Consider the following 24606-nt stretch of genomic DNA (forward strand, 5'->3'; position numbering starts at 1 on the left):
CATAGTGACATTCAACCAGTGCTCAATGAAGTATTACAACCATGCCACAAAGCACCGCCAACAGGTGCCCGGCGACTCTGATGCTCGGAAGAACCCCACGCACCAGAATCCAAACTGCTGAAATTGTCATACAGTCCAACTCCCCGACCTTGGATCAATGACACTCGTGAATCTCAACAGGACTAAGAAGGCAAAAATTAAAGAATACACAGACAATTGTCGACGGGCCAAGGCATCCGACATTCAAGAAGGAGATTGGGTGTTGGACAGACAAGAACAAAAGACCAAGGCGGACAGTCGTTACTGTACTCAACGACTACAAGTGACGAGGCGGCTGGAACTATGATCACAGCTGCCTCTGAGACCAAGAGAACTACACAAAATGTGTCATATTTCAAGAAATTCAACCATGCAACATACACCCAAATGGAAGAACCAGAATGGGACATTGACGGATCGAGCTGAGAAGCTGAAGATCAAGAAGAACACTAACCTGCAGTGAATCGTCGAGAGCAAAGAGAGGGATGCCCCTCTCGCCGACTGCAGAGGACCATCAGGAGACCTGTCCAGCTCATCAAAGAACTCTGAGCCAGTAATCATGGAACACTTTAAATAAAAAGGGGGGGAGATGTAGTGTCGCCATGCCTGACCTGGCATGTGAAGTCAGGGTCAGGCATGGCAGGAAGGGGCAGAAGAGGAGGAGTTAGGGGAGAAAAAGGGGAGAATAAAGACATATTTACTGCTGCCTGCTGTCGTCTCCTTTATTGCATGTCAGGCACAAAATCCTGGAACTGTCCGACCATACCTTGACACCCTCAAAATCTGGGGCAGCTTTCAGCCGGCATCCTGCACAACGACCCTGCAACCCGGCGGCTCACTCTGGGTCACTGAGTCACCGCAGGGACTCTAGGACATTCTGTGGCACCCTCACACTGCACCGATTGTGCAGGTGGTGGTGTAAAACACTAGTCAGGGTGATCAGACGGATCAGTTACGTTGTCTCGTCCTGCTTCTTGTCCCTCCGTGTCATTCCCAAAATCTCTCGTTTTTTTAATGTTGATGCACTTAAGCTCATCATCATGGCCATGATTGTCTCCCGCCTGGACTATGGCAACAGCCTCTATGTAGGGAGTCCGGCGTACGAGCTTCAGCGCCTCTAACTTATCCAGAATCAGGCAGCACGCCTCATCTATAGGCTCCCTAAGTGCCACCGTGTAACCCCTCTACTCAAATCCCTTCACTGGCTTCCCATCTCCCAGCGTTCTCTTTTTAAGTTGGGTTGCCTTACTTTCATGGCCTTTGCAGGCACTGCTTCTGGGTTTGTCAACTCAAAAATCCGGGCCTATTTTCCTAACAGGAGCCTCCGTTCCTCTACCCAAGCTCTTAGGAGGTCCCTCGTTTTAAGAGGAAAAAACAGGGAGGCCTGCGTTTTTCCATTCTTGCCCCCTGCTTCTGGACTCTCTGGCTACATGGACTTCCGCAAAGCTTTAAAGACTCATCTCTTTTCTTTAGCCTTTCCTCTGCAATAACCTCCTGTATTTCACTTTCACTCTCACTTTCACGTTTTCTCTTCTAGGTCAAGTCATAGCGCCATGAAACCGCTTGGTGTTAGTGCGCTCAATAAATTCTTTCAACTTCAAAATAGAGTTCTGGAGCTGTAGCTGGATTTGGGCTGGGTCTGACACGAAGTCCTGGGAGAACCACAGCAGCAGGGCAGTTTTGGTAGCAGTAGCAGCCGCAGAGAATCAGGGTGTTGCAACGCCTGCGATCAGCAGTCCGATAAGCCAACCAGTCCGATCCGATCAAACCAATAGAACATTACTAGTAGGTTGGGGATGGAAATGAGTAATTTAAGCTTGGTGACTATTCTGGTAACAGGAGCCTTTGCTCATGGAGTAAGGACTGCTGACTGGGAAGGCGGATGAGGAAATAATACGCTTCTCATGTGTGAAATAATGTTAGTGATAAAAACGTGTCTGCAATTCATTTGCATGAGTGATGATGCTTGATTTACCTTGTTTCACACTAAGTTGATGTTTGCTGTCATAGCATCTTGCGAAGGAGTGGTTCTTTTTGGAGAAGTTAGTACATCTGAAAGAAGAAATTATAATTTTCTATTTATTGTGTTTCACAGTGGATATTTCATGAACAGAGGCCAGAAGTATGCTATAGCACCCCTGAAACCGACAGATAAGGAGCATGGATTGTACAATTATGGGAACTTGAAAAGTACACAAAGATTCTGTGGGGTAACGAACACGACTTTGAAAGGAAGCTCGGCTGATTTTCGTTACTGGAATCCCGCTCAAGTAAGTGCTCCCATTAAATACCATAATGTTGTATTGAAATATATGGTACTTATTGTGCAGCTTGTGAGAAATAATTACCTCAAGCTTTGCCGAAAAGACAGGAATCCATTGAATATAGTCTATTTCCAACCATGCATCAGTAGAACATTCAGACCGGTAACATAATGTGTACAGGTAGTGCACAAGTCCTTAAAAGCAGAAGTGGGGGGACTAACCAAGTTAGGCAGTACGCATGTGACATCATAGCACCTGACATCACACTGCATGACATTGCACATGCCATCATAGGAAGTGACATCACAGAAGTGGCATCACAACCCATGATCTCACAGGAAGTGATATCACAAGAAGTTGCATCAGATCTCAACACCTAACACATATGTTTAGCTGGTCTATCATAAGTACCCATGAATGCATTACTAGATTTAACAAATTAGAGTTTGCATCGGTTTATGGCAAACAAATGATGCAACTCCAGACACAAAATCTTGACCTCAACATGTGCCAGTACATTTTTTTCTGCTTAATGTGTCTACTGCAAAGCACATCATGTACTTTTGTGTCTGTAAATTAGGTGTTACGTTTAGCTGGTGGTATTGATGACATTTCAAGCTACAGAGGAAATACATAAAACATGTTCAATTGACATGATTTAAGCTTTTAAATTTATGATTCAGACATTTACTGTAGCTGTTCTTTTCTTTGGATATCCCAACTGCTGAGCAATGTAATGTTTTTTGTGGTGGTGGGCAGCATAATTCAGATATTGGTATCTTATTATTTTTCCATGCTTCTGTTTCCCAACATCTTAAATAAGTAGGAGAGAGGGAGAGGATGTAGCTTAACGGCAAGAGTGGTTGATCCCAAAGTTGGGGTACAGTGTTCGAGTCTCAACAATGATGCTCAACATCCTGTGATTTGGGCAACTCATTTAATCTCCTCAAGCCTAATGTGTCTTTGTGTAATGCAACTGGTGCTCTTGTAAAGCTCTCTGATGCCTGATACCTTTGGGGCAGGTTTGCGCTGTATAAAACCAGACGCACATCAGCTCTTTGCCAGGGTGTGGCAATCAGCAGAAATCTCTGCATGTCACTGTATTTGGTCATTCTAAAGATTGATCGAGCTATGCTTCAAGGCACTAAAATGCCAGCTCCAAGATGGGTTCGGACCTCTCCCCTTGAGTTCATGAACAGTGCATTACAAATGCCCCTAGAATAACTTGCTGGTGCCCATGCCAATTTCTAGTGGTTGTTCTTTTCTGAGCTCATTCCCTCTCGGCTCACTGTTCATGAACTTCACAACATTGCAGTATGATTTCTTTTTTCACTTTTCCCAAAATCGGCACTAAGCCGATGGTGGACCTGCCTGGCCATGTGTGTAATTCTTTTATTCTGTACGTCTCTCATGGTGGCCTTGTGTGACTTTTTTCACACTTTCCTTAGTCATCACAAACCTCATCACCGCCCTGAATCATATAATTTTCATTATCCTTGGTCTCCATAAACCTGCTAATGATCACTTAACCTTAGCAGCATTTTCTTCATATTTTGCATTTTTATCAGTTTACATCAAATGTACAAGTCAAGAACAAGCAATTACAGCTTGGCCGTAAATGGTATATGATACTAGACAATAGCAATGATCTTGAAAGTGGTCACACTGGTTGTCCAATAGGTGATCCACCAATGCATGGTGCTGACCCATATCCTGCAAATTGAAGCAGCATTTTCCACTGCACCACTAGTAAGTCAGCTACCCCCATGTCCAACCTCCAGCACCATCGTGTTTAAGACAGATGTAGCATAGGTTAGTTCCCTCAGCTCCTGTAAACCTGGTCTGTGTCTAAGTCCTCAGTGGCATGACTCCGCAGGTAAGTGTTGGAATGAGTAAATACGATGGCAATGACTACCATGATATGTGCAGGTCCGGCAACAGCAATACCAATAAATCGTATGTCAATGTATGCCCTAACCTGTGCCCGCATAACATTGTCAATACCCACAAATGCAATGTCAATGTATGCCTGCACAACAGTGTCTATACCAGCAGTAACTCTGTCAATGTATGCCATAATCCATGCACGAATGACAGTGTTGTTACCAGTAAAAACAATGTTGATGTATGCCATGACCTACTCACACACAAAGCTCCAGTGAACTTGTATCATTGCTGTCGGATGTAGCCAAGGTGACCTCCCAATCAACCCCGAGTCATAAATACGTGGTCAGGCAGGTCCTGCGACCCACACCCTTGCTTGTCAAATGACTGGTCACTGGTGGTATCTCTCTAAACCCAGAGGCATACTTGTGCCCAGGGAAAACCCTGATCAATCCCACAGATAGATAATTACACCACAAACAGGGTTGAAGAAATTGGCCCCAAAAAACACTTTTGACCAAAGGCTCAAAATCCCCAAAAATACCACTAAGCTAGATACCACATGTAAATAGAAGCACTCAACCAATGAGGACACAAAATGCACACCACACGTAGTGATCATGCGCTCCTCATGACAAACATCTGAACACATACACACTGACCCACACTAGCTCTTCCCCGAGGTCGAGAGACATCTGAGTCCTTCTTATGAGCTGCCCAAACTTTTTTAAATTTATGTATGAGATGCTTTTCCAGGAAGGCAGAAATTACTTTTTGGTACCTCACAAGATATATATAATGTCAGCCACAACTTTGTATACCGAGAGCCTCAGACGCATTTGGTCGAGACTCTCCCTGCTGCTGCATTTATTTAACCCAACTTTTGATGAGCTAAACAAGAGAGATTTGTTTATTGAGTCCGACTGCTGCAGAAGGACAAGGACCCCTACCTGAACAGATTCACATCTGCGCCAATAAAATATGTGAGCAGACGCAATCATTAAGGAGAAGTTACCCTGAATCCACGGGGTGGAGGTTCATCTGGAGGCCGCTGTCACAACACTTAGTGTGTTATATAGGGTTACCTTTTAGCTTGCACAGTAGAGTGTGACACAACAGTACTCCCCTAACCCTTGGTGTGTTATATAGGGTTACTTTTTATCTTCAATAGTTGGACGTGACACAAGGGTACACCCCTGATCCTTGTTGTTTTATATAGAATCACCACCTCAATCTTCTTTTAAAGTGAAATTAGTTTTATTAGAGACTTCTGGGTTTTTGAACACTGCGAGGATTTAAAAATAGAGAAATGGTGGATGTTTGCGCTTGGACTGCTGGGCATCATGCAGTCTGTAAGCACTCCCCCTGGGAATGATATAGAGTTTAATTTGGAATGTTATGGAAAAATCAGACGTTGGTGAAATAAGGCAAAGCTTGTGTCTGGCCACGGAGGGCCAATAGTTATCAGGTTATTCCCTTTTCCACACTAAGCTCTGATATCTTTATCTGCCAAGCCGATAGCGACAGAGTATCCAGCTCACTTACCTCTGCATAGTACATGGAGCATCCCCCTCCTAAACATGTAGGTTTTAGGAGGGCTGTTAAGGTTTCTTTGGGCAAGGTAATCATTTAGTCTATCAACCTTTTTCTCTTTTAGTCTCTTTTAGATTTTTTCCATTTCATGCCTTATTGATGTTGTGGTACTTTTATATTTTGCAAAATGCTGCTTGTTTAAATGTTATGTCATGTTAAGTAAGTCTATGTTTCCCTGAAATAAGAACCATTTTTTCAAGATCAGAATGTAACGTTTGCTAATTTACTGCTACAAGTCAACCCGTACTGCTCTGAACTAACAAATTGTGTTCTGTTAAAGGTTGTTACTATTTCATTGCATTTGTCTTTGTTTAGTGTTAAATATCCTTTTTTCCAATGCATTGATTTTTATAGAGCTCACAACTAGTAGATTGTTGTCGGTACCACCCCGTACTCTTCTTCAAAATTAAAGTAGAATTTGTCACATTTGAAGTCAAATTTGCAAAATCCTTACAAACAAGTTCCCTCATCCATTTTGGAGACTCCATTAAACCACATGAATGTGAAGTTCCCCACCCAGGCAAAAAACTATAGAACCACTGCTATGAGTGGCACACACATTTCCCTGGCCTTAGAGGGGAACGTTTGACACCAACACCATAGAGCATACAAAGACTCACATACAGACCAGGTATATGGGACATAAGAAGCCCAAGCGAGAGAGCCTTCCAGAACTGGGGTCTATCTTTCAGGTGGCCCCAACCTGCAAGACTATCCTGAGCCCGTAAGTAAGGAATCTGCATCTCCTCTACCATACACTGGTATGGATGTGCTCTCACTGTTGTCGGCCTTCCTAGTTCCTGCCACTCTTGTTTACACCAATCTACCAGTCAAGGAGGCTGCTGGACCTCCCCTAGGACAGGAAGCCACCAGTTGGGGAAGAAGATCACAGGCCAACCATCCAAGGACGGTCAGCCCTGGCTCAGTTGAATACCAAGACACCTTATGGCTCGACCCCTCATCCATCGGTTGTGACCCATCAGGTCCAAGCCGAACAGGGAGCATGTACTCCTGAATGCTCCACTGCACACCATAAGGTCAGAGGGAGGTTTGCGGCCCACATGGAAGGTGATTCAACCAGTGGAGCAGAAGAAACGAGTGCCAGTCTTGCAAAATATGACTTTAAAGGGGGAGCTGTGGACTTCATTTCACCCAGGCAGGCCTATAGCATGGAGGAAGCATCAGGGAGTGAGGTTGAGGCCAAGATATTGCCTAGAAGAATATCATGTAGCACTGAGAAAAGGAGGCAACCAAAGTGATAGTTAGTGGAATGGCAAGAGTTAAGGATGGAGACAGAGAGAACTTTTGCCTGAGAAGCCCAACGAGGAGGGCAAACAACTCCTCCTCCCCACAGGAAAAAGAAGCTAAGGCTCAGGCCCCAAATAGAGATGAGCGCAGGCAATATTTAGGAGGAAGGCCTCTAACCGAGCCACACACATCACCCGGCCATCGGCATAGGAGAAGGGCTGACCAGGAAATAACTAGCCAGTATACCCTGACATGGACTGAATTGAGACACAGAAGGAGAAGCATGGTACCTTTATGCGTACACAAAGAGAGGGCCTACGAGGATGTCTGCTGCTCCCCCAAATGCATCGGTCAGACAGACCAACCACTTGAGAAAGAGCATCCAGAGAAGGGAGGGACTTTACGTGACCTTTTTGTCACCCACTGGACTGCTGGACCAAAAAGAAGAGGCATTAGTATGATGTTCCTTGGCCAGAAGAGGGATGCCTCAAACCCAAAGACATGGCTGGCCATTGCGGAGGACTGCATTAGACATGCAGGAGGAGATCTGAAATGGAACTTCCCCTACATTCAGGAGTGCCTGAGACAAAGAGAGCACTACGTTCTTGTTAGACTTGGCATCTTTTGGCGTGTTTCCCCTGAGTTTTTGCTTTCTGACCACCTGGTTTTGACTCTGTTGTTGCTGGAGTAACATGTCTGCGCACTTTGCGCACTGCTGATCAGTGGTAAAGTGCAGGCACTCTCTGTGTCAATTGTGTTATGAATTGGTGTTTCCACAATTGGATATTTGATTTACTTGTTAGTCCCTAGTAAAGTGCGCTGAGTGTGCCGTGGCCTGTGAATCAAATGCTACTCGTGGGCCCGCAGCACTGATTGTGCCACCCACGCGGGTAGCCCTGAAAAGGTACCTCAGACCTGCCAATGCAGAGTCTGTGCGCAGTTTATAACTGCCATGTCGACTTGGCCAGTGCACACACTTGCCTGTCCCTAACCTTCCCTTTTCTTACATGTCAGGAACCCCTAAGGTAGGCCCAAGGTACCCTTGTCGGCAGGGTGCAGTGTATGTGAAAGGTGGGACATGCCCGGGTGTGTGTGGCTTGTCCGAATAGTGAATTACAGCCAATTTTGTTTTTCACTATTTCAAAGCTACCGGTTCCCCATAGGAGAGAATGGGAGGTTTGTTTATAACATTTTATAAACATAACTTGCCCAAGGAATTTGGTAGAAAAATGAAGTATATTATGCCTGAAATCAGAATGTAAAGATGCATCTTTTAATGAAGGTGATTTTTACATTCTGTGTTTGAAAATACCACTTTTAGAAAGTAGGTATTTCCTTGCTCAGTCATCCCGTGTGCCTCTGTTGGAATGTGGATTGCCTGTCTGGGTTGTGGATGACAGAAGACTGTGGAGCCAGAGGGGCTCCAGATAGTCTAGGTGGGTCAGGAAAGGGCTGAATAGACCTGGGCTGCTATGGGGGAAGAGGGAGGAGATTTGTTGCACCTCAAAGGGCCTGGTCTGCCTCTGACAATGCTGTCTCCACCTCCTGCCAGAAAATCACACCAGAAAAGGCCGAAGTGGTTCTGGCCAGGCACAGACACACTCTGCCTGCCAGATCAAAGGAGTTTTGTGTACAAATACTGGGGCCCTGAACCCTGAACTTTAGAACTCATCTGGATCAAGAAGACTGCCAAGAAGAAGAGCTGGAGAAGCTGTGAGGAGGAACTATCACTTTGCTGTGTGCTTTGCTGGGCTGACCTGCAGTGGCTGCTTCTGTCTTGGGCAGTGAAAGGCCTGGACTTTCTGAAACCTAATTTGTGAGTCTCTCCAAGGGCTTGAAGTAGTGCTTTCCCCCTGTTCATGAAGTCTCAGGAACAGCAAAGACTTCAAGCTCTTCTGCCCTCAGCACCGGGGACTATGCGTTTTATGCTGTATCAGAGGGAAAGCAACTCAACGACGTCTATGAAGCCACTGTCGACTCCGTGCCCTGAAGGCACTGTACAGGGCACAGCTGCAACAACGCACCGCAACTTTGGTCTCACTGATGACGCCTGTCGCTGTCACCACCGAGCCGCTGCTTGCACCACGACCTGTGGGTACCACACTCTGCACCCCCTTGCTTCATGCTGAAGCCTTGGCACTGCAGATAGCACCACCGCAACGCCGCACCGTGACCTTTGTCTCACCGACGATGCCTGTTGATGCTGCCACCGAGCAGCTGCTTGCACCGCGACCTGTGGGCACCGCACTCCGTACCGCCATGCTTCACGAGGACGCCTTGGCCTCTCCCGCACCGCCACTCCATGCAGAAATCAATGCCGCTGCTTGCAACGTGGTTCAAGGGCACCGCTCATAAGTCACACGAAGCACCCCCTCATTCCGCACCACAGCCTTGGCCCACTGACACCGGCACCATCGACTCCCGCTTGTCAGCCGACATCAGCGCTTCAGCAACGATGATGCCGCTGCTTGCACCGCAAACTGCTAGCATCGTGACGAGCATCGCCTTCATCTGGCACTGCGACACTGGTCTCACCAATGGCACCATCCAATGCAGCCACTGTGCCGTAGCTTGCACCGCGACCTGGGGGCTCCGCATGCCGTACTGCAGCACTTCACACCGCAGTACCCGACGCCTGAAGACGCCAGCGCTCCAGATTCCATCAGAGAGGAGCTCGACCTGCAACGCGAGTGACTTTAAGGGATTCATCGCCTTGCATTTCCCACTGGCACTGTTTGCGGGTCTTTCCGACATCGTAGCAGGCCCGCGACCAGCCAGAACTGTTGGATTTGTTCTTCACGATGCCATGGAAGCCCGGATGGAGCTATCAACATCGAGGAACTTTGTTTGAAATTTATTTTGATAACAACATACTTTTTTTTTACTTATAGTATTGTGGATTATTTTTGTCGTTTTTGGTGTTGTTTTAATTATATAAAAATATTGGATATTTTTCTAAACTGGTGTGGTGTCCTTTTGTAGTGCGTACACTGTATTTCTGTGGGTTATGTGCAAATGCTTTACACACTGCCTCTAAGATAAGCCTGACTGCTCGTGCCAAGCCACCAAGGGGGTGAGCAGGGGTTATTTTAGGAGTGTAACTTCCTAATCCTGACTAGAGTGATTTTTGCCTGGATTTGGCCCTTGCCCTGGCCTACCAGAAATCCCATTTCTAACATTGGTTGTCAGTGGTGAGGATAGGACTTGTGTATGCATGTAACTTACAGTGATTGGTGTGCACTACCACCACATCGCAGACCATTACGTAGCACATACTAGCCCGTTTCTTTTTGACCGATTTTTGTGATCTTGCCAGGTGAACTTTCTACTTCGTCATGCCAGAATCAATAGCATCATCCGTTGCATCCATGGAAATTGCCTTTGAGGAGGATAGGTTGGAGCTCTACCCTGTTAGAGAATTGAAATCTGTTTGCAAAAACCTAAAAGTCCAAGTCAGAGGCCTCACTAGGAAGGACGAGCTACAAAAGGCGCTGAGGGCCTGGGTAGCAGCCAGAAACACCAGTGGACAATCTGGTGATCTTAGTGGAGAGGTGGAGGATCCTAGTCCTAGGGTGGATGTGCTGTTGGGAGGGGGGGAAACCTCCCAGCCAGGCTGCAGTGGCCTGTCCCCAGAGGAGCTGGAGGACAAACGGGAAGCAAGGAAAGTAGCCTCAGAACTAGAAAAAAATAGATTGGCCACGGAAAGAGAAGAGAATGGTATAAGATTACGCAATCAGAATGAAGGAGCTGGATCGAGAGAAAAGAACCAGTTCCGATGGTGGCAGCAACTCGTTAAGGCAGGCAGACAGAATCCTGCACATCCCCAAGAATGTAGGCAAGGAGTTCAAGAAGTGGACAAGATACAAAGGTGGTTCCAGGAGTACTAGGCCGCAATCCATATGAATGGGGTCCCTGAAGAGAATTGGGGAGCAGTATTATGGCCCCTCTTCCCCCAAGAAGTGAGGGATACTTTAATAGCTTTGGGTAAAGGGTATCAACTCACCTATCCAGGCATGAAGGATGCCCTCCTCACCAAATATGGTCTGACTCCTGAAAAGTACAGGGATCAGTTTAGGTCCAGTAAGAAGTCCGATGCCAACACACGGTTGGAATGTGTGGATGTGTTTTATGATCGCTGGATGGCTGGGTAAAAGGCAGTAATGTGACAGATTTTCAGGGGCTATACAATTTGATTGCATGGGAGCAACTCTCCAGTCTATATCTGAAAGAAACACGTTAGTTAGATTTCTTACCTTAGAATAATCCCCAGGTGTCAAACTGGATCCGGAAAACTATGCGTAGCAGTACCCTTGCGCTTCGGTAGGCGTCATCTGCGGCTCCGCGTCCGGCGTCGTTGGCACCGAGATGCCGTCTTCGTAGTACTTAGACGCCGCCCTCGAGCGCTGACGTCAGATCTTCTTTTTCCGCGCCAGCTTGCGCAGGTCCGGAGAAAGCAGTACCTTAGTCACTTTTGACTAAAACTTTTTGATCTTTTTGATCTGTTCTCGAGTCTTCACGACTGTCGGTGCCGGTAGGGTCAAGCCCTGTACCGACTGCAACCGATCCCCACCGCCGGTGCCTGTATTGCCTTGGGGCCGACCACGACAACCGGTCGTGCCCCGACGGCCGGGCCTTGGCGTCAAAGGCTAGGCGGGAGCGGTCCCGCAAGTGCCTTGTGCTCCGGCAGTCGGGCCCGCGCCGCTTGAGGTCCCGGTCCAGAAGGGGGTCGAGGGACCGGTCGCTGGGCCACAGTCATCGAAGCTCGACGAGTCGACACCATTCGTCGGTCTCCAAGTCCTCAGGTAAGAGGCACAAGAAGTCAAAGAGGTGCCATCGCTCTTCTGACTCCCCCTGACGCTCGCGCGATGCGGCCGTGGGTTCGGGCGACACCGGCTCCGCTGGAGCCACAGGCGGCGTGGCCAGCTCCATACTTGCCGGACCCTGGGCTGAACGCGACGCCGGAGGAGTTTGAGGCCTTCCTCATGGCCATGAGGTCCCTCCCTCCTCCATTGGGTCCCATGGTGCCTCCAGGCCCAGTGGCCCCGACTGGGAGTCCAGGCGGGCCGGGTGCTTCGGCCCCGGCGCCATCGGCGACTTCGGTCCCGACGCCCCAGGCTCCCGCTGGATCCGGTTCCCGATGCGGGTCGCCGCTGGTTGACCTCACGACCCCGCCAGCTCCGGCCCCCAGGGTGTCATCCCCGGCCCTGTCCCCGCACGACGCCGTCCCTGATCCCTCTCTCGGTCCGGATCCGGTGTCGGACCGGCGTCGACGCCGGCTGAAGAGCATTTCTTCTTTGATCCAGCTCCATTCTTTGACCCTGAGTTTCAGGAGATGGAGGACGAAGGGGATTCAGAGGGGTGTGAGGAGCCTATGACACGTGAGTGTCAGTCCTTCCAGGACTGGACAGAGGAGCTAGGGGAGGCCAGTGGTCTTGATACCTCCCCTGACACTGGCTTTGTCTCCCCTCCTACCGTGGCTACGGAGGAGGGGGCTGCTTTTAGTGTGGTGCTGACGCAGGGAGCCAAGGCCTTGTCGCTTACGCTCCCCGTCGCTACTTTGAGGTCTAACATCCTCACTGAGGTCCTTAAACCGCTGACTGGCGCTCCGGAGCCTTTACTGCCGTTTAATGAGGCTCTCATGGATGTCCTGTTGGGCACCTGGTCCAGGCCTGCTACAGGCCTCCCTGTAGATAGGATCATCATCAGGTGCCACCGCCCAGCTCCGGGCGACCCTAGCTTCCTGTCCACCCACCCCACCACCGAGAGTCTGGTTATCCAGGCCTCTACTTCCCAATCCGCATTCCCAACTGCACTCCCTGATCGGGAATCCAAAAGGTGTGATCAGTTTGATAAAAAGCTGTTCTCCCTTAGCAGCGGACTACGGTCAGTCAACATCGCTTCCCTCTTGGGCCGTTATACCCACTCTCTGTGGGATACGGTTGCGGCCGTGCTGCCAGAGTGTCCGGAGGGGACCCGGTCAAAACTCGCTCAAGCACTCGCGGAGGGACAAGACGCAGCTCGGTATTCTATACGATGTGGGCTGGATACCACGGACTCGCTGGGCAGGGCGATGTCAACGACGGTGGTGGTTCGCCGCCACACCTGGCTGAGGTCTGCCAACTTTTCGGCCAATGTCCAGAACACCCTCATAGACATGCCGTTTGATGGCAGCCACCTCTTTGGGGGCAAGGCAGATCATGCGCCTATTCAAGGACTCCAGGGCTACGGCCAAGTCCTTGGGCCTCTCGGGGCAGCATCAGCAGCAGTCTGCCTTTCGCTCCCTTCGTGGCCAAGGAAGGGGTGCTCCTTCACATCCTGCTAGCCACGTGCCGCAGTCTAACATCCAGTGCGGCGGCGGACGTGGTAACCGCCGATGCGGTGCCAGGGGACAATGGCGCGGCCGGTCAACATCTACTCCCTCAGCATTCGCCTCAAAGCCCTCCTAGTCTGAGCTTTCAGGCCCATTTGATGCCAGTGGGGGGGCAGGGTCCGCCATCACCTCCTTCACTGAAGTACCATCACTTCGGACAGGTAGGTGCTGCAAATCGTCCGAAGGGGCTACTCCCTCCCCTTCGAGCGACCCCTCCAGCCATGCCACCGCAGTACCACCGTGTGTCGGGGGATCACTTGCAACTTCTACAAGAGGAAGTGTCGGCCCTCTTGGCCAAAGGGGCCATCGAGTGCGTTACTGGGCCAGAAGTAGGGTGTGGTTGCTATTCCCACTACTTTTTGGTTCCCAAGAAGGGCAAAGGGGGCCTACGCCCTATCTTGGACCTACAGAACGTCAACGGCTTCCTCCGGAAGGAGAAGTTCAAGATGCTGACTCTGGCTCAGGTCTTAGCTGCCCTGGACACCGGAGACTGGATGGTAGCGCTGGACTTGCAGGACGCTTATTTCCACATCCCCGTCCTGCTGGCCCACCGGCGTTACTTGCGGTTCACGGTAGGCCACGAGCACTTTCAGTTCACTGTGCTCCCCTCTGGCCTTACCAGCTCCCCACGGGTGTTCACGAAAGTGATGGTGGTGGTCGCAGCTCATCTGCGCAGGTTAGGGGTGTCAGTCTTCCCCTACCTCGACGACTGGTTGCTGAAGGCGGGCTCACTCCAGACAGTTGTCAACCGCCTTCAGACTACGGCCGACCTCCTGCACTTGCTGGGGTTTTCCATCAACGTGCCGAAGTCACACCTGTGTCCCTCTCAGGGGCTCCTCTTCATCGGAGCGGTTCTGGATTCGGCGCAGTTTCGGGTCTATCCTCCGGAACAGCGGGTTCGGGATATTCAGGCTCTGAATCCGATCTTTCAGCCTTTATCCCAGGTCTCAGTCAGATTGACGCTGTAGCTTCTGGGGCTGATGGCCTCCTGCATCCTTCTGGTGCATCACGCCAGGTGGCGGATGCGGGCTCTGCAGTGGGACCTGAAGTTTCAGTGGGCCTAGCATCAGGGCAACCTGTCCTACCATGTCCGGATCTCGGAGGGCACTGCGAGACAGTTGCAGTGGTGGCTCACGGACCGCGATTGGGTTAGTGGCAGATCCCTCTCCCTTCCCGAACCGGAGCACGTAGTTGTGATGGATGCGTCCCTCCTGGGCTAGGGGGGCCACATGGGAGAGGCGGAGATCAGAGGCCTCTGGTCTCCGGCGGAGTCCCGGCTCCACATCAACCTTCTGGAGCTGCGGGCGTTCCATCTTGCACTGAAAGCATTCCTCCCCTCTGTCCGGGGGAGTGTAGTGCAGATGTTCACGGACAACACCACCGCCATTTGGTACGCCAACAAACAGGGCGGGATGGGGTCGTGGACCCTCTGCCAGGAGGCTCTGCGCCTCTGGCAGTGGCTGGAACATCAGGGCGTGACCCTGGTGGTTCAACACCTGGCAGGTTCCCTGAATGCCAGGGCGGACAAACTCAGCCGTCGGTGCATGATGGATCACGAATGGCGTCTGAACTCGGACGTGGCGCACGGTCTCTTTCAGCACTGGGGAGTGCCTTGGTTAGATCTTGTCAGGGTTACTCCGCGGGATTCAGCCGGTGCAAATATGGTTCCACCTCCAAATGTCACCAACACCCTGAAGTATAAACACAGGGTGTTCGAGCCATTAGGCGAGAGAGAAAAATAACAAACTAAAATAAAAAATGTGGGATGGGTAAAGGTAGGGTCAGCAGGGAAAGGACGCCTGTAACAGAAGACAAGACAGATTTCAGTCAAGTGCTTACTAGCATGAAGTACTACTCTCATATAGTCTCACTAATAAAGCATGCACATGAATAAGTACCTGGGCTGAAAGAAAACCCGACCTTGGTTAGAAAACATCTACAATCCTTCTGCCATAATCTGTGAGGAAGGCCTAAGGAACACATAGATAGATGGTAAATGAACACAGTCCTGCCTTAACATACACACACACACCGTACTGAGACACTTAACCCAACACTCACAACATACCACAGAATTTGTCAGAGGACTCAATGTACAAGGGGGGTCCAATTGTATCCACTGAAAGTAAAGATAATCCCCCACAAAGTAAATAAGGATACGGTAGTGTGTAGGAAGCAAAAACTACAACACTCCGCTCTCTATATAACAACCCCAAGGTGTGTACATGGAAAATGCAAAACAGAAAAACGTAGTTGCGACCACCACTGAATTCTGTCAACAATACACCCACTGGAAGCCAGTACAAATAAGACCAGGGGAAATCTGTAGTTTCCTCACTACACGCCCTGATCCTTATTTCCACATATATATGCAGCATATAACGGAGACGCGTAGTTGTCCTCACTACAGCGCCCCGCTATGACAGTTTCAAGGAAATTACCGAGTGTACGGTAACACGTGGTTTCGACCGCCACTGTGTTCCGCCACCTCCAAATGACCAAATCCGTATTTACCGTGCAAAGATCTGCCAAGAATAATGAAGCATGTCTCCGAGCCCCTCGAAGACAGGGAAACGAACAGCTGACCGCGGAAGCGGCCTGGGAAAAGGAACAACAGTACCTGCGGGCTGGCGCTGAATCTGTCACTAGCCTGGACAGGAACGCGGAAGATCTCCCCATGGGCCCAAGGGGAGTGAGAGCCCTCAGGAATCAAGATGTGGCTGGCGTGCAGAGCGTCCGCTCTCACGCCGAAGGCTGCAAGGAATCCAGAATAACGCGCAACAGGAAGCGCGTTGGGACCAGAGTTATGCTTCCTGCGCGACCCCGCCTGCTCATGGGAAATGTAGTTTTCCCATTGCGGTAGGCGCGATGCCACTGCGAACCTGACAGTTCTATTCGCCACAGAAGAGAACGCGCAATGTCATCAGTTCCGCGCGTTGGAATTTCTAAGGCGGCACTCGATTGGCGACTCTTTTCGTCGCGAGTGGAGTTGTGGTCTGTTGTACGCCTTCCCGCCTATACCACTTCTGCCCAGAGTACTGAAGAAGATCAGGCGCGACCGAGCCCAAGTCATCCTTGTGGCTCCGGACTGGGCACAAAGATACTGGTATCCTGAGCTACTCAGCATGTCAGTTGATCCCCCGATTCTTCAGGAGGACCTTCTGTCGCAGCAGCAGGGGACGGTCCTCCACCCGAATCTGTCATGTCTCCACCTCCATGCGTGGAGATTGAGTGGCGATAGTTGAGGCCATTTGACTTGCCTCGTGAAGTCTGTGAGGTCATTCTGGCAGCCAGGCGTCCCTCCACAAAATTGGTATACGCCTGCAGGTGGAACACATTTGTTTCATGGTGCACAGCAAAGGCTGTGGATCCCCTCTCTGCCCCTCTTTCTGAGGTTCTCCTCTTTCTTCTTTCTCTTGCCCAGCAGAGCTCTGCCTCGGGGAGTATCATGGGCTACCTTTCTGCCATTTCTGCCTTCTTAAGGTTACCTGATCAGCCCTCTTTGTTCAAGTCCCCCGTTGTAAATAGGTTCCTGAAGGGCATCACTCATATGTTTCCTCCTGTTCCTTTCGTGATGCCACAGTGGGACTTGAACCTTGTTCTAACTTATCTGATGTGCGCTCCTTTTGAGCCACGTCATAACTGTCCTCTTCATCTTCTCACTCTTAAGACTGCATTCCTGGTTGCCAACACCTCTGCCAGGTTAGTGGGTGAGCTCCAGGCCCTTTCTTCACAACCTCCTTTCCTTTCGGTCCATCGGTACCAAGTTGTGTTGCGGACGCGACCCTCTTTCCTGCCCAAGGTAGTCACAGCCTTCCACATCGAGCAGTCCATCACCTTGCCCACCTTCTTTCCGCCTCCGCATCCGTCAAAAGAGGAAGAGAGGCTCCACCATCTGGAACTAAAACGTGTGCTCTCATATTATCTGGATCCACACGTTAGTTCCGGGTGGATGACCAACACTTTGTTGGTTACGTGGGCGCTAAGAAGGGTCGGGCGGTGCACAAACAAACCATCTCTCGGTGGGTCGTCTTGTACATCAAAATGTGCTACTCTTTGGCGAGGAAGGAGCCTCCAGTTGGGCTGAGGGCCCATTCCACTCGGGCCAAGGCGGCTAATACTTCCCTGGGTCGGGGAGTCCCCTTGATGGACATCTGTCAGGCAGCTACGTGGACCTCGCTGCACACGTTCGCAAGACACTACTGCCTGGACAGCCAAGTGCGAAGAGATGGCTTCTTTGGCCGTTCCGTTCTCCAGGACTTTCTGGTGTGATCTTGGTTCGCAGACCCACCACCGGGGTTGGTATTGCTGGGGTATCTATTCCAAGGTAAGGAATCTAACTAACGTGTTTCTTTCAGATGAACAAGTTACTTACCTTCGGTAACAATATATCTGTAAGAAACATTAGTTAGTTAGATTCCTTATCGCCCTACCCGTCTTCCCCGTTCTGCGAACTGATATCTAGGGTTAAGGTCATCCCTTTCAGGGCCCTAGTTTCTTGGCACCAGTGTCGGTTTTTATCATGGCTCTGTGTTTCTGGCGCAGAAAAGCTGTGTATAAGAACTGACGTCAGCGAGCGAGGGCGGCGTCTAAGTACTCCGACGACGTCATCACGACGCCAACGACGGACGCGGAGCCGCAGACAATGACTACCGACCCGCAAGGGTACTGCTACGCAAAATCTTCCGGATCCAGTCTGATGCCTGGGGGTTATTCTAAGGCAGGGGTCTTCAAACTGTGGGGCGCGACCCCCAGGGGGGCCGTGGAGTAATAGGAAGGGGATTGCGCATTCCCTTCACACTTCGGCCCAGGCCCATAGCTTCAGCCCCCTCCTTCCCCGTAGTGTCTCTCAGCCCAGGCTGCTGCAGTGCAGCTCGCGCTGCTGGGGGCTCGGCTGGGAGGTGTCTGGAGTCTTATCTCCGGCCGCCTGAGCTTTTCACAGGTCTTTAAAGACCATTTGCATATTTACATGCCTTTGTTAACTGGTTACCTAGGCTTAGTTTTTTTAATGGTTCCAGTCCCCCTGGGCCCCCACTCTGCCTATTCCTTACGTTTGTATTTTTACACTTACTGCTGTAGTGTGAGAATGCATTTAATGAAAAGAAAAATAAAGTTGGGTAGCCAAAAGAAAAATGCCTGCCGTGTATTGTTTAAAGAGCCCTCAGAGACCTGCTCTTGACACTAAATAGAGTTATAAATAAAGTATGTATTAATTAGCTATGTGACTTTTCTGTCTTTGTTCTCTTTAATTATCAGTCATGGATCTTTGAGGCAGCCCTAGAACACAATTAAAAGTGCTTTCTATTTATATTTTCTGTTCTAAGGATTCACAGATAAGTGCTAAAAATACAGCTTTTGGTGACTGCTTATTTCTGGGCCATCAAAATAATGAGCTATATCAGCACATTATTTATTTCCTCTACCCTCGATCCCTGTTTAATGCCATTATAGCAATGGTTTAACTTATATCTGAAACCCTATGCTTCAGGTTTCTGGGAATGCACCCTGCATTCAGACAACTCACTCCTCATTCTCGCCTTCACTTTCACGCTCGCCCTGCACTCAAACTGATCACCATGCACTAATAGTGATCACAATGCACTTACAGCGATCACAATGCTCTCACACTGATCACAATGCACTCACACTGATCACAATGCACTCACACTGATCACCATGCACTCACAGCAATCACAATGCACTCAAACTGATCACCATGCACTCTCACCATTCACCCGCTCACCCTCCACTCCCACTGATCACCATGCACTCCCACTGATCACCATGCACTCACACCAATCACCCGCTCACCCTGCACTCAAAGTGATCACAATGCACTCACACTGATCACCCACTCACCCTGCACTCAAACTGATCACCATGCACTCACAACATTCACCCGCTCACCCTGCACTCACAGTGATCCAATGCACTCATACAGATCACCATGCACTCACACCATTCACCCGCTCACCCTTCACTCACAGTGATCACAATGCACTCACACTGATCACCATGCACTCACAACATTCACCCGCTCACCCTGCACTCACAGTGATCACTCTGCACTAACAATGCACTTGGTTTGTTCACCCTGTACCTCACCCTGCAGTCACATGAGCACACTACTCACCATGAACTCATGTGACACTTCACTCACCTGTCCCCCCTCACTGCTCAATCTGTAGCTCACTCAAACAAGGCCATCACTAACCATGCATTAATTCGCCCCACTCTGCACTTACAGCCGACCCCAAATTCATATGGTCACCTCACTCACCCTGCAGTCACTCCTTTTACCCTACTCTCACACTGTTTCATCGCTCACTGTGCAGTCACTTGAGTACTCTTGTCACCCAAAAAGGGTTTAGAAATGTTTGTCAGGAGGGGGTCCTTACGCCTGAAAATGTTCACAGGGGGGTCTCGGCATCCAAAAGTTTAAAGACCTCTGTTCTAAGGTAAGGAATCTAACTAACTAATGTTTCTTACAGATATATTGTTACCGAAGGTAAGTAACTTGTTCGTTTTGCAGATCTACACCAGCACCTAGTTGATAGTAAGCCGACTGGCCCCAGTGTTGCAGATTGCAGGAATCGCTGTTACCATGAATTGAAAGCCATTTTGTACTTGGCAGCCATCTTAATTAGCCATCTGCTTGCCATGTGCTTTCTCCCTCTTCCAGAGCCTTGCACATGCACAGAAAGGCCTAGCTAGTAGACTGCACCTGCTTCTAGTATAGAACTGTCAGGCTATTCTTACTAATGTGCTCAGTTTAGTCTCCCATCCCACTTTGTTGAGCAAGCAAATTTTGTATACCCATATTAGTGAATAGGCATGCATGTATGTGCCAGGACCTCCCCTTGGTTTTTTGCTGACTTTGTAACCTATGCATATATAAGGCCCCTGTTCTCTGTACGCCTTAGACTGGCTCCTACAGCGGCCTGAGGGTACCGTATGACACAGTCTCCCTCATGTGAGGTTAATACATGCATTGTTTTTATATTACAGACTCCATGCCAATTTCTTCTTTGTAGATTTAAAAGGACCAGGTGTATCAGTGAACCCTTTAGAAGGTTTCTATTTCTTCAAATGACACCCAAAACGTGGACCTACTGTCGAAATGGGGAAAGGAGGTTAGCTCCTCTGCAAATTAAGTGTAGGCAAACGTATGTTTTCTCTCTTTATTTCTCACTCTCTTTTGAGCCTGTCGAAATTGTCTAGGAAATGGCCATGAGACATTCAATTGGATATGTAGTAATACTGTTTTAAAAATTGTTAGCATTATTAAAATGAATACATAAATATCCTATGTTACTGCCCATCCTGTCTGATGAAATTATGAAAGGATGAGTAGTCTAGATTGCTGTTCCCTTATTTGACCTTTGAGTGGAACTAGATGAGGGTAGTTTTTGTTCTAAAATCTGAGGTGACAACACCATTATTGTTTATGTTATTTGCATGCTATATACAGCTTTGCAAGGGCATTGCTAGTTTTTTTATTAGCTAGTCTGTGTAAATAAGCTGACAGTCCTTATTAGAGTTGATGTTGCATAGTTTGGACCGTAAAAAGTAGAATGCAAGAAAAACGCCCATGTGATCCTCAGCAAACATTTTTGAAAAACAAATATTGCTCTATAGGAGTTTGTGTGTCATAACATGTTCTGCTGGAGAAATCTATGTACCCACTATGTTGAAGATTTTTTAGTTCTTTATGTAATAGGAATCCCTGTTAAATTAGCAGTTTTAGATTTTTCTGCTTCGCCTATAACATGAGAGCATGGTCCTAAACGTACAATATAGGTGCTTTTATTAAGAGAAATAATTTTAAAAGTCTCTGCAGTCCTGTACAAATAATGTAAAGTCTACGAGTAAAAGTGTAGAACATTTCCTTTTTTCTTGAGGTTTCTTTAGATGAATGATATAGAAATACACAGATGTAAGGATTTAGAGTATGTCTGTAATGTTTTTCTATTTTCCTCAGAATTTAGTGAATGAACACAGACTTCCTTAGCTGCTTCAAATAGTGTAACAGGTCCAGGTTTTTTTTTAAACCTCAGATAGATGAAAGCGGTTATTGGGTGCCTTGCTAATATATGGGGCACCCCAAGACTAGGAACTCTTTGTTGATAGATTATTTCTATGCCTTATCTAAAGACCTTTTGTTCTGTCCACCAATAGATATTTGCTGCCTTACAACCATTGCCAGAGGGGCCCAGACATCAGATCCAGCCTGGGGAGTCAGCACCAGTCCAGCTCGAAGCCAAGATGAAGGTAACCAGCACAGGCGTTGCTGCCAACTAGGACCTCAGTGAAGGCGGAAGCACTGGGATGTGAAGTGTGTACCCCTGCCACTGTCTTGGGCTACAGGGTCACAAATCAGAAAGGAGAAGTTGTGGATCACGTTTTTGATGCCCAGCTGAGAGTCACAGACTAACCAGAACGGCAAGGAGGTTTTTGCTTGAGGTGACCCCTTTTGAAACAAGGGTTGCTTCAGGGATCCTAGCATTAGGCCCCTGAATCCTGGTCCCAAAGTGAATACAAGTTTTCACCTTTGTTTGTTGATCGAGAGGTGCCTGGGCACACTGGATACAATCTGTGGCCCCAACAAAAGAGCAGTGCGCCAGCAGAGCAATACAGGAGTTAGGGAAGGACTTGAGTTTAGGGTATAGGTGCTGTGCCCTTGGTGCCTGTTCGATTGAAGTGAAGAAAACTAGTGCACTGCCTGAGACACTGAACAGGATTGTTGAAAGACTTTTCCTTCTTAAACTGGGCCGTGATTGAGTTACAAGTTGTGCAGCTCCACCTTGGGAATGACAAGAGCCTGCCTGTGAGGCTCAAATGGACACAGGGAGAAGACCCGCCTCTGGCTGGTTGTACAGCAGCTTCAACTTCCCAAAGGACTTCTTTTTGTTAGTAATGTACCCCTTTAGTCGTCCCATTTTTGAGGCGGCTCTACATCCTAATTCCTATGTCCCTGTGTGGTCTCCTGGTCCCCTGGAGCCAGGATTGTTTTTGTAATAATATGTCTGACTGCTTTATTATTCGCATTAGCAATAATGTTTTTTTCTGCAAGAAAAACATTCTTCTGAGCAGTTAACAAATGTGACTTTGACCTTTCATTGACTAAAAAAATTGATACTCTAGCCCTCATAAAAGGACCACTGGAAAAGTCTATTGAAAATGTTTTTACATAGAATTAGAATAGATGGTTCTAGGGTTTGCTTTTTGCTTAGGGCTGGAAAAATATTGATAATTCTGTCTGTGATAATAGTCATTATAGTCACTGTTCCCTTTGCACTCCTGCTTATACCTTATATATACCCGCTTAATGAAATTTTTAGAATGAAAAATGCCCACATAGCAATGGATTAGGATATTGATGAATTTATGAGAATAAATGTGCAAAATATTTTCTATGTTCCTACCAGATCATAGGAATGTCTTTAGCTCATGCTACAAGGACCATCTGTTAAAGATTGCTGGATTGCTGGATTGCTGTTAGCATGAGCTGAAAGCCATTTTGTACTTGGCAGCCATCTTAGTTAGCCATGTGTTTGCCATGTGCTTTCTCCCTCTTCCAGAGCCTTGTACATGCTCAGAAAGGCCTAGGTAGTAGAATGCACCTGCTCCTAGAATAGAACTGTCAGGCTATTCTTACTGGTGTGCTCAATTTAGTCTCCCTTCCCACTTTGTTGAGCAAGCAAATGTTGTATACTCTTATTAGTGAATAAGCATGCTTGTATGTGCCAGGACCATGCTGACTATGTAACCTATGCATATATAACTCCCCTGTTCTCTGTACTCTTTAGACTGGCTCCTACAGTGGTCTGAGGGAACCGTATGACACAGTCTCCCTCATGTGAGGTTAATAAATTCATTGTTTTTATATTACAACTTCCGTGCCCATTTCTTCTTTGTTGGTTTTGAAAGGACCAGGTGTATCAGTGAACCCCTTAGAAGGTTCCAGGAAGCTTGCTATCGAGGCAGACTGCTTGGTGAATACAGGGGTCTACAAGAAAGCGTTTGGGGGAGACTCAGCCAAAGGTGGGCAGGGTCCCTAGCTGATAGGTGGGGGGACAAGGGTAAAACACAGGAGTTCTCTAAAGAGCCCCAAAATAACCCCCAGGGTAAAAGGTTCCCATCCCCCGGAGATAAGATGCAAGGGGCCTCGATAGGCAAGCCTGCTGAGACCGGCCCCCATAAATGTTTTGCATGTGACCAGGTGGGGCACATGAAGGGGGCCCAATGTGCTCCAAGGGGGCATAACCACACGCTGGTGGGCAGTCCTAGCTGTAGTGCTTGGGGAGGATAACCTACAGGAGGGTGGGGACCCCCGCAGAAATTACCCTCTTCTTACTAGGGGACAGTGAGATTGTTCCAGGGGCGCAGGTGCCCCCTAACACAAAGAAATAAAGCACCTGGGTGACCATCAATGGGAAAAGGGTAGAGGCTCTCAGGGATACTGGAGCCACTGTGACCTCAGTTCGGTGTCACCTGGTCCCTGAGAGGCAGATAGTCCTCGAGGCATTTTACCAAGTAATTGCAGTCGACAATTCAGAGCGCTGGTAGCGCAGGTCCTTTGAGGGTAGTTGTGTGCCCTTCCATGCCTGTCGATTGTCTGCTCGGTAACAACCTGGAGAAGTCCTTGTGGAAGGATGTTGGGCTCAGGACCCACTTGGAGATGCTTGGGTTGCCAGAGTGGGCATGCGTGCCCACTTTGTCCATGGCGGCCAGAGAGGGTAATCAGAGGGACCCTGGAGCCTGAAACATAGGGTCCAGGTCCCTGCCAAGAGAAAGGGCCGGGGCGCAATAAACCGGTCCTGAAGTTCCCACGGCACAGAAGGAGGCGGACCTTGGAGGGGATGCCCCGTGCCTACAAGGTAACAGGTAGCCGAACTGGAGAACATCTTTGAGCTGACCCATTGGTAGCAAGAAGGGGGTCCCACCAGGGAGGAATTCTGCCAGGGGCAGAAAGTGTGCCCTTCTCTGGAGGGTCTGTGGCAGCAGTCTGCAGTCCAGGTGACTGATGATCAGTCCAGGTCACATTGGATCTACTGGGAGAATGATCTCCTGTACAGCGAGCCTAAGGTCACGGAACATGGGTCAGCCCGTGTGCTGGTGATACCCCAGCGCATCCGGACCTTCCTACTGGGTCTGGCTCATGACGTGCCTTTGGCAGGACATTTGGGGCAGGACAAGACCTTTGAC

General features: G+C 48.8%; 1 protein-coding gene across 1 annotated transcript in view; it reads left to right on the top strand.

Annotated features, from left to right (window-relative positions):
- Positions 1 to 409: 409 nt before the first annotated feature.
- Positions 410 to 24606, top strand: part of LOC147683102 (disintegrin and metalloproteinase domain-containing protein 28-like) — a 3314421-nt gene continuing 3290224 nt past the window's right edge. The window contains exons 1-2 of the mRNA XM_086942499.1: positions 410 to 498; positions 2135 to 2309. Of these exons, the coding sequence (XP_086798625.1) occupies positions 410 to 498; positions 2135 to 2309 (264 nt within the window). The remainder of the gene's footprint in view (positions 499 to 2134; positions 2310 to 24606) is intronic.

The sequence above is a fragment of the Lissotriton vulgaris genome, chromosome 11 (genome assembly GCF_964263255.1).
Source record: "Lissotriton vulgaris chromosome 11, aLisVul1.2, whole genome shotgun sequence".
NCBI classification, from domain to species: domain Eukaryota; kingdom Metazoa; phylum Chordata; class Amphibia; order Caudata; family Salamandridae; genus Lissotriton; species Lissotriton vulgaris.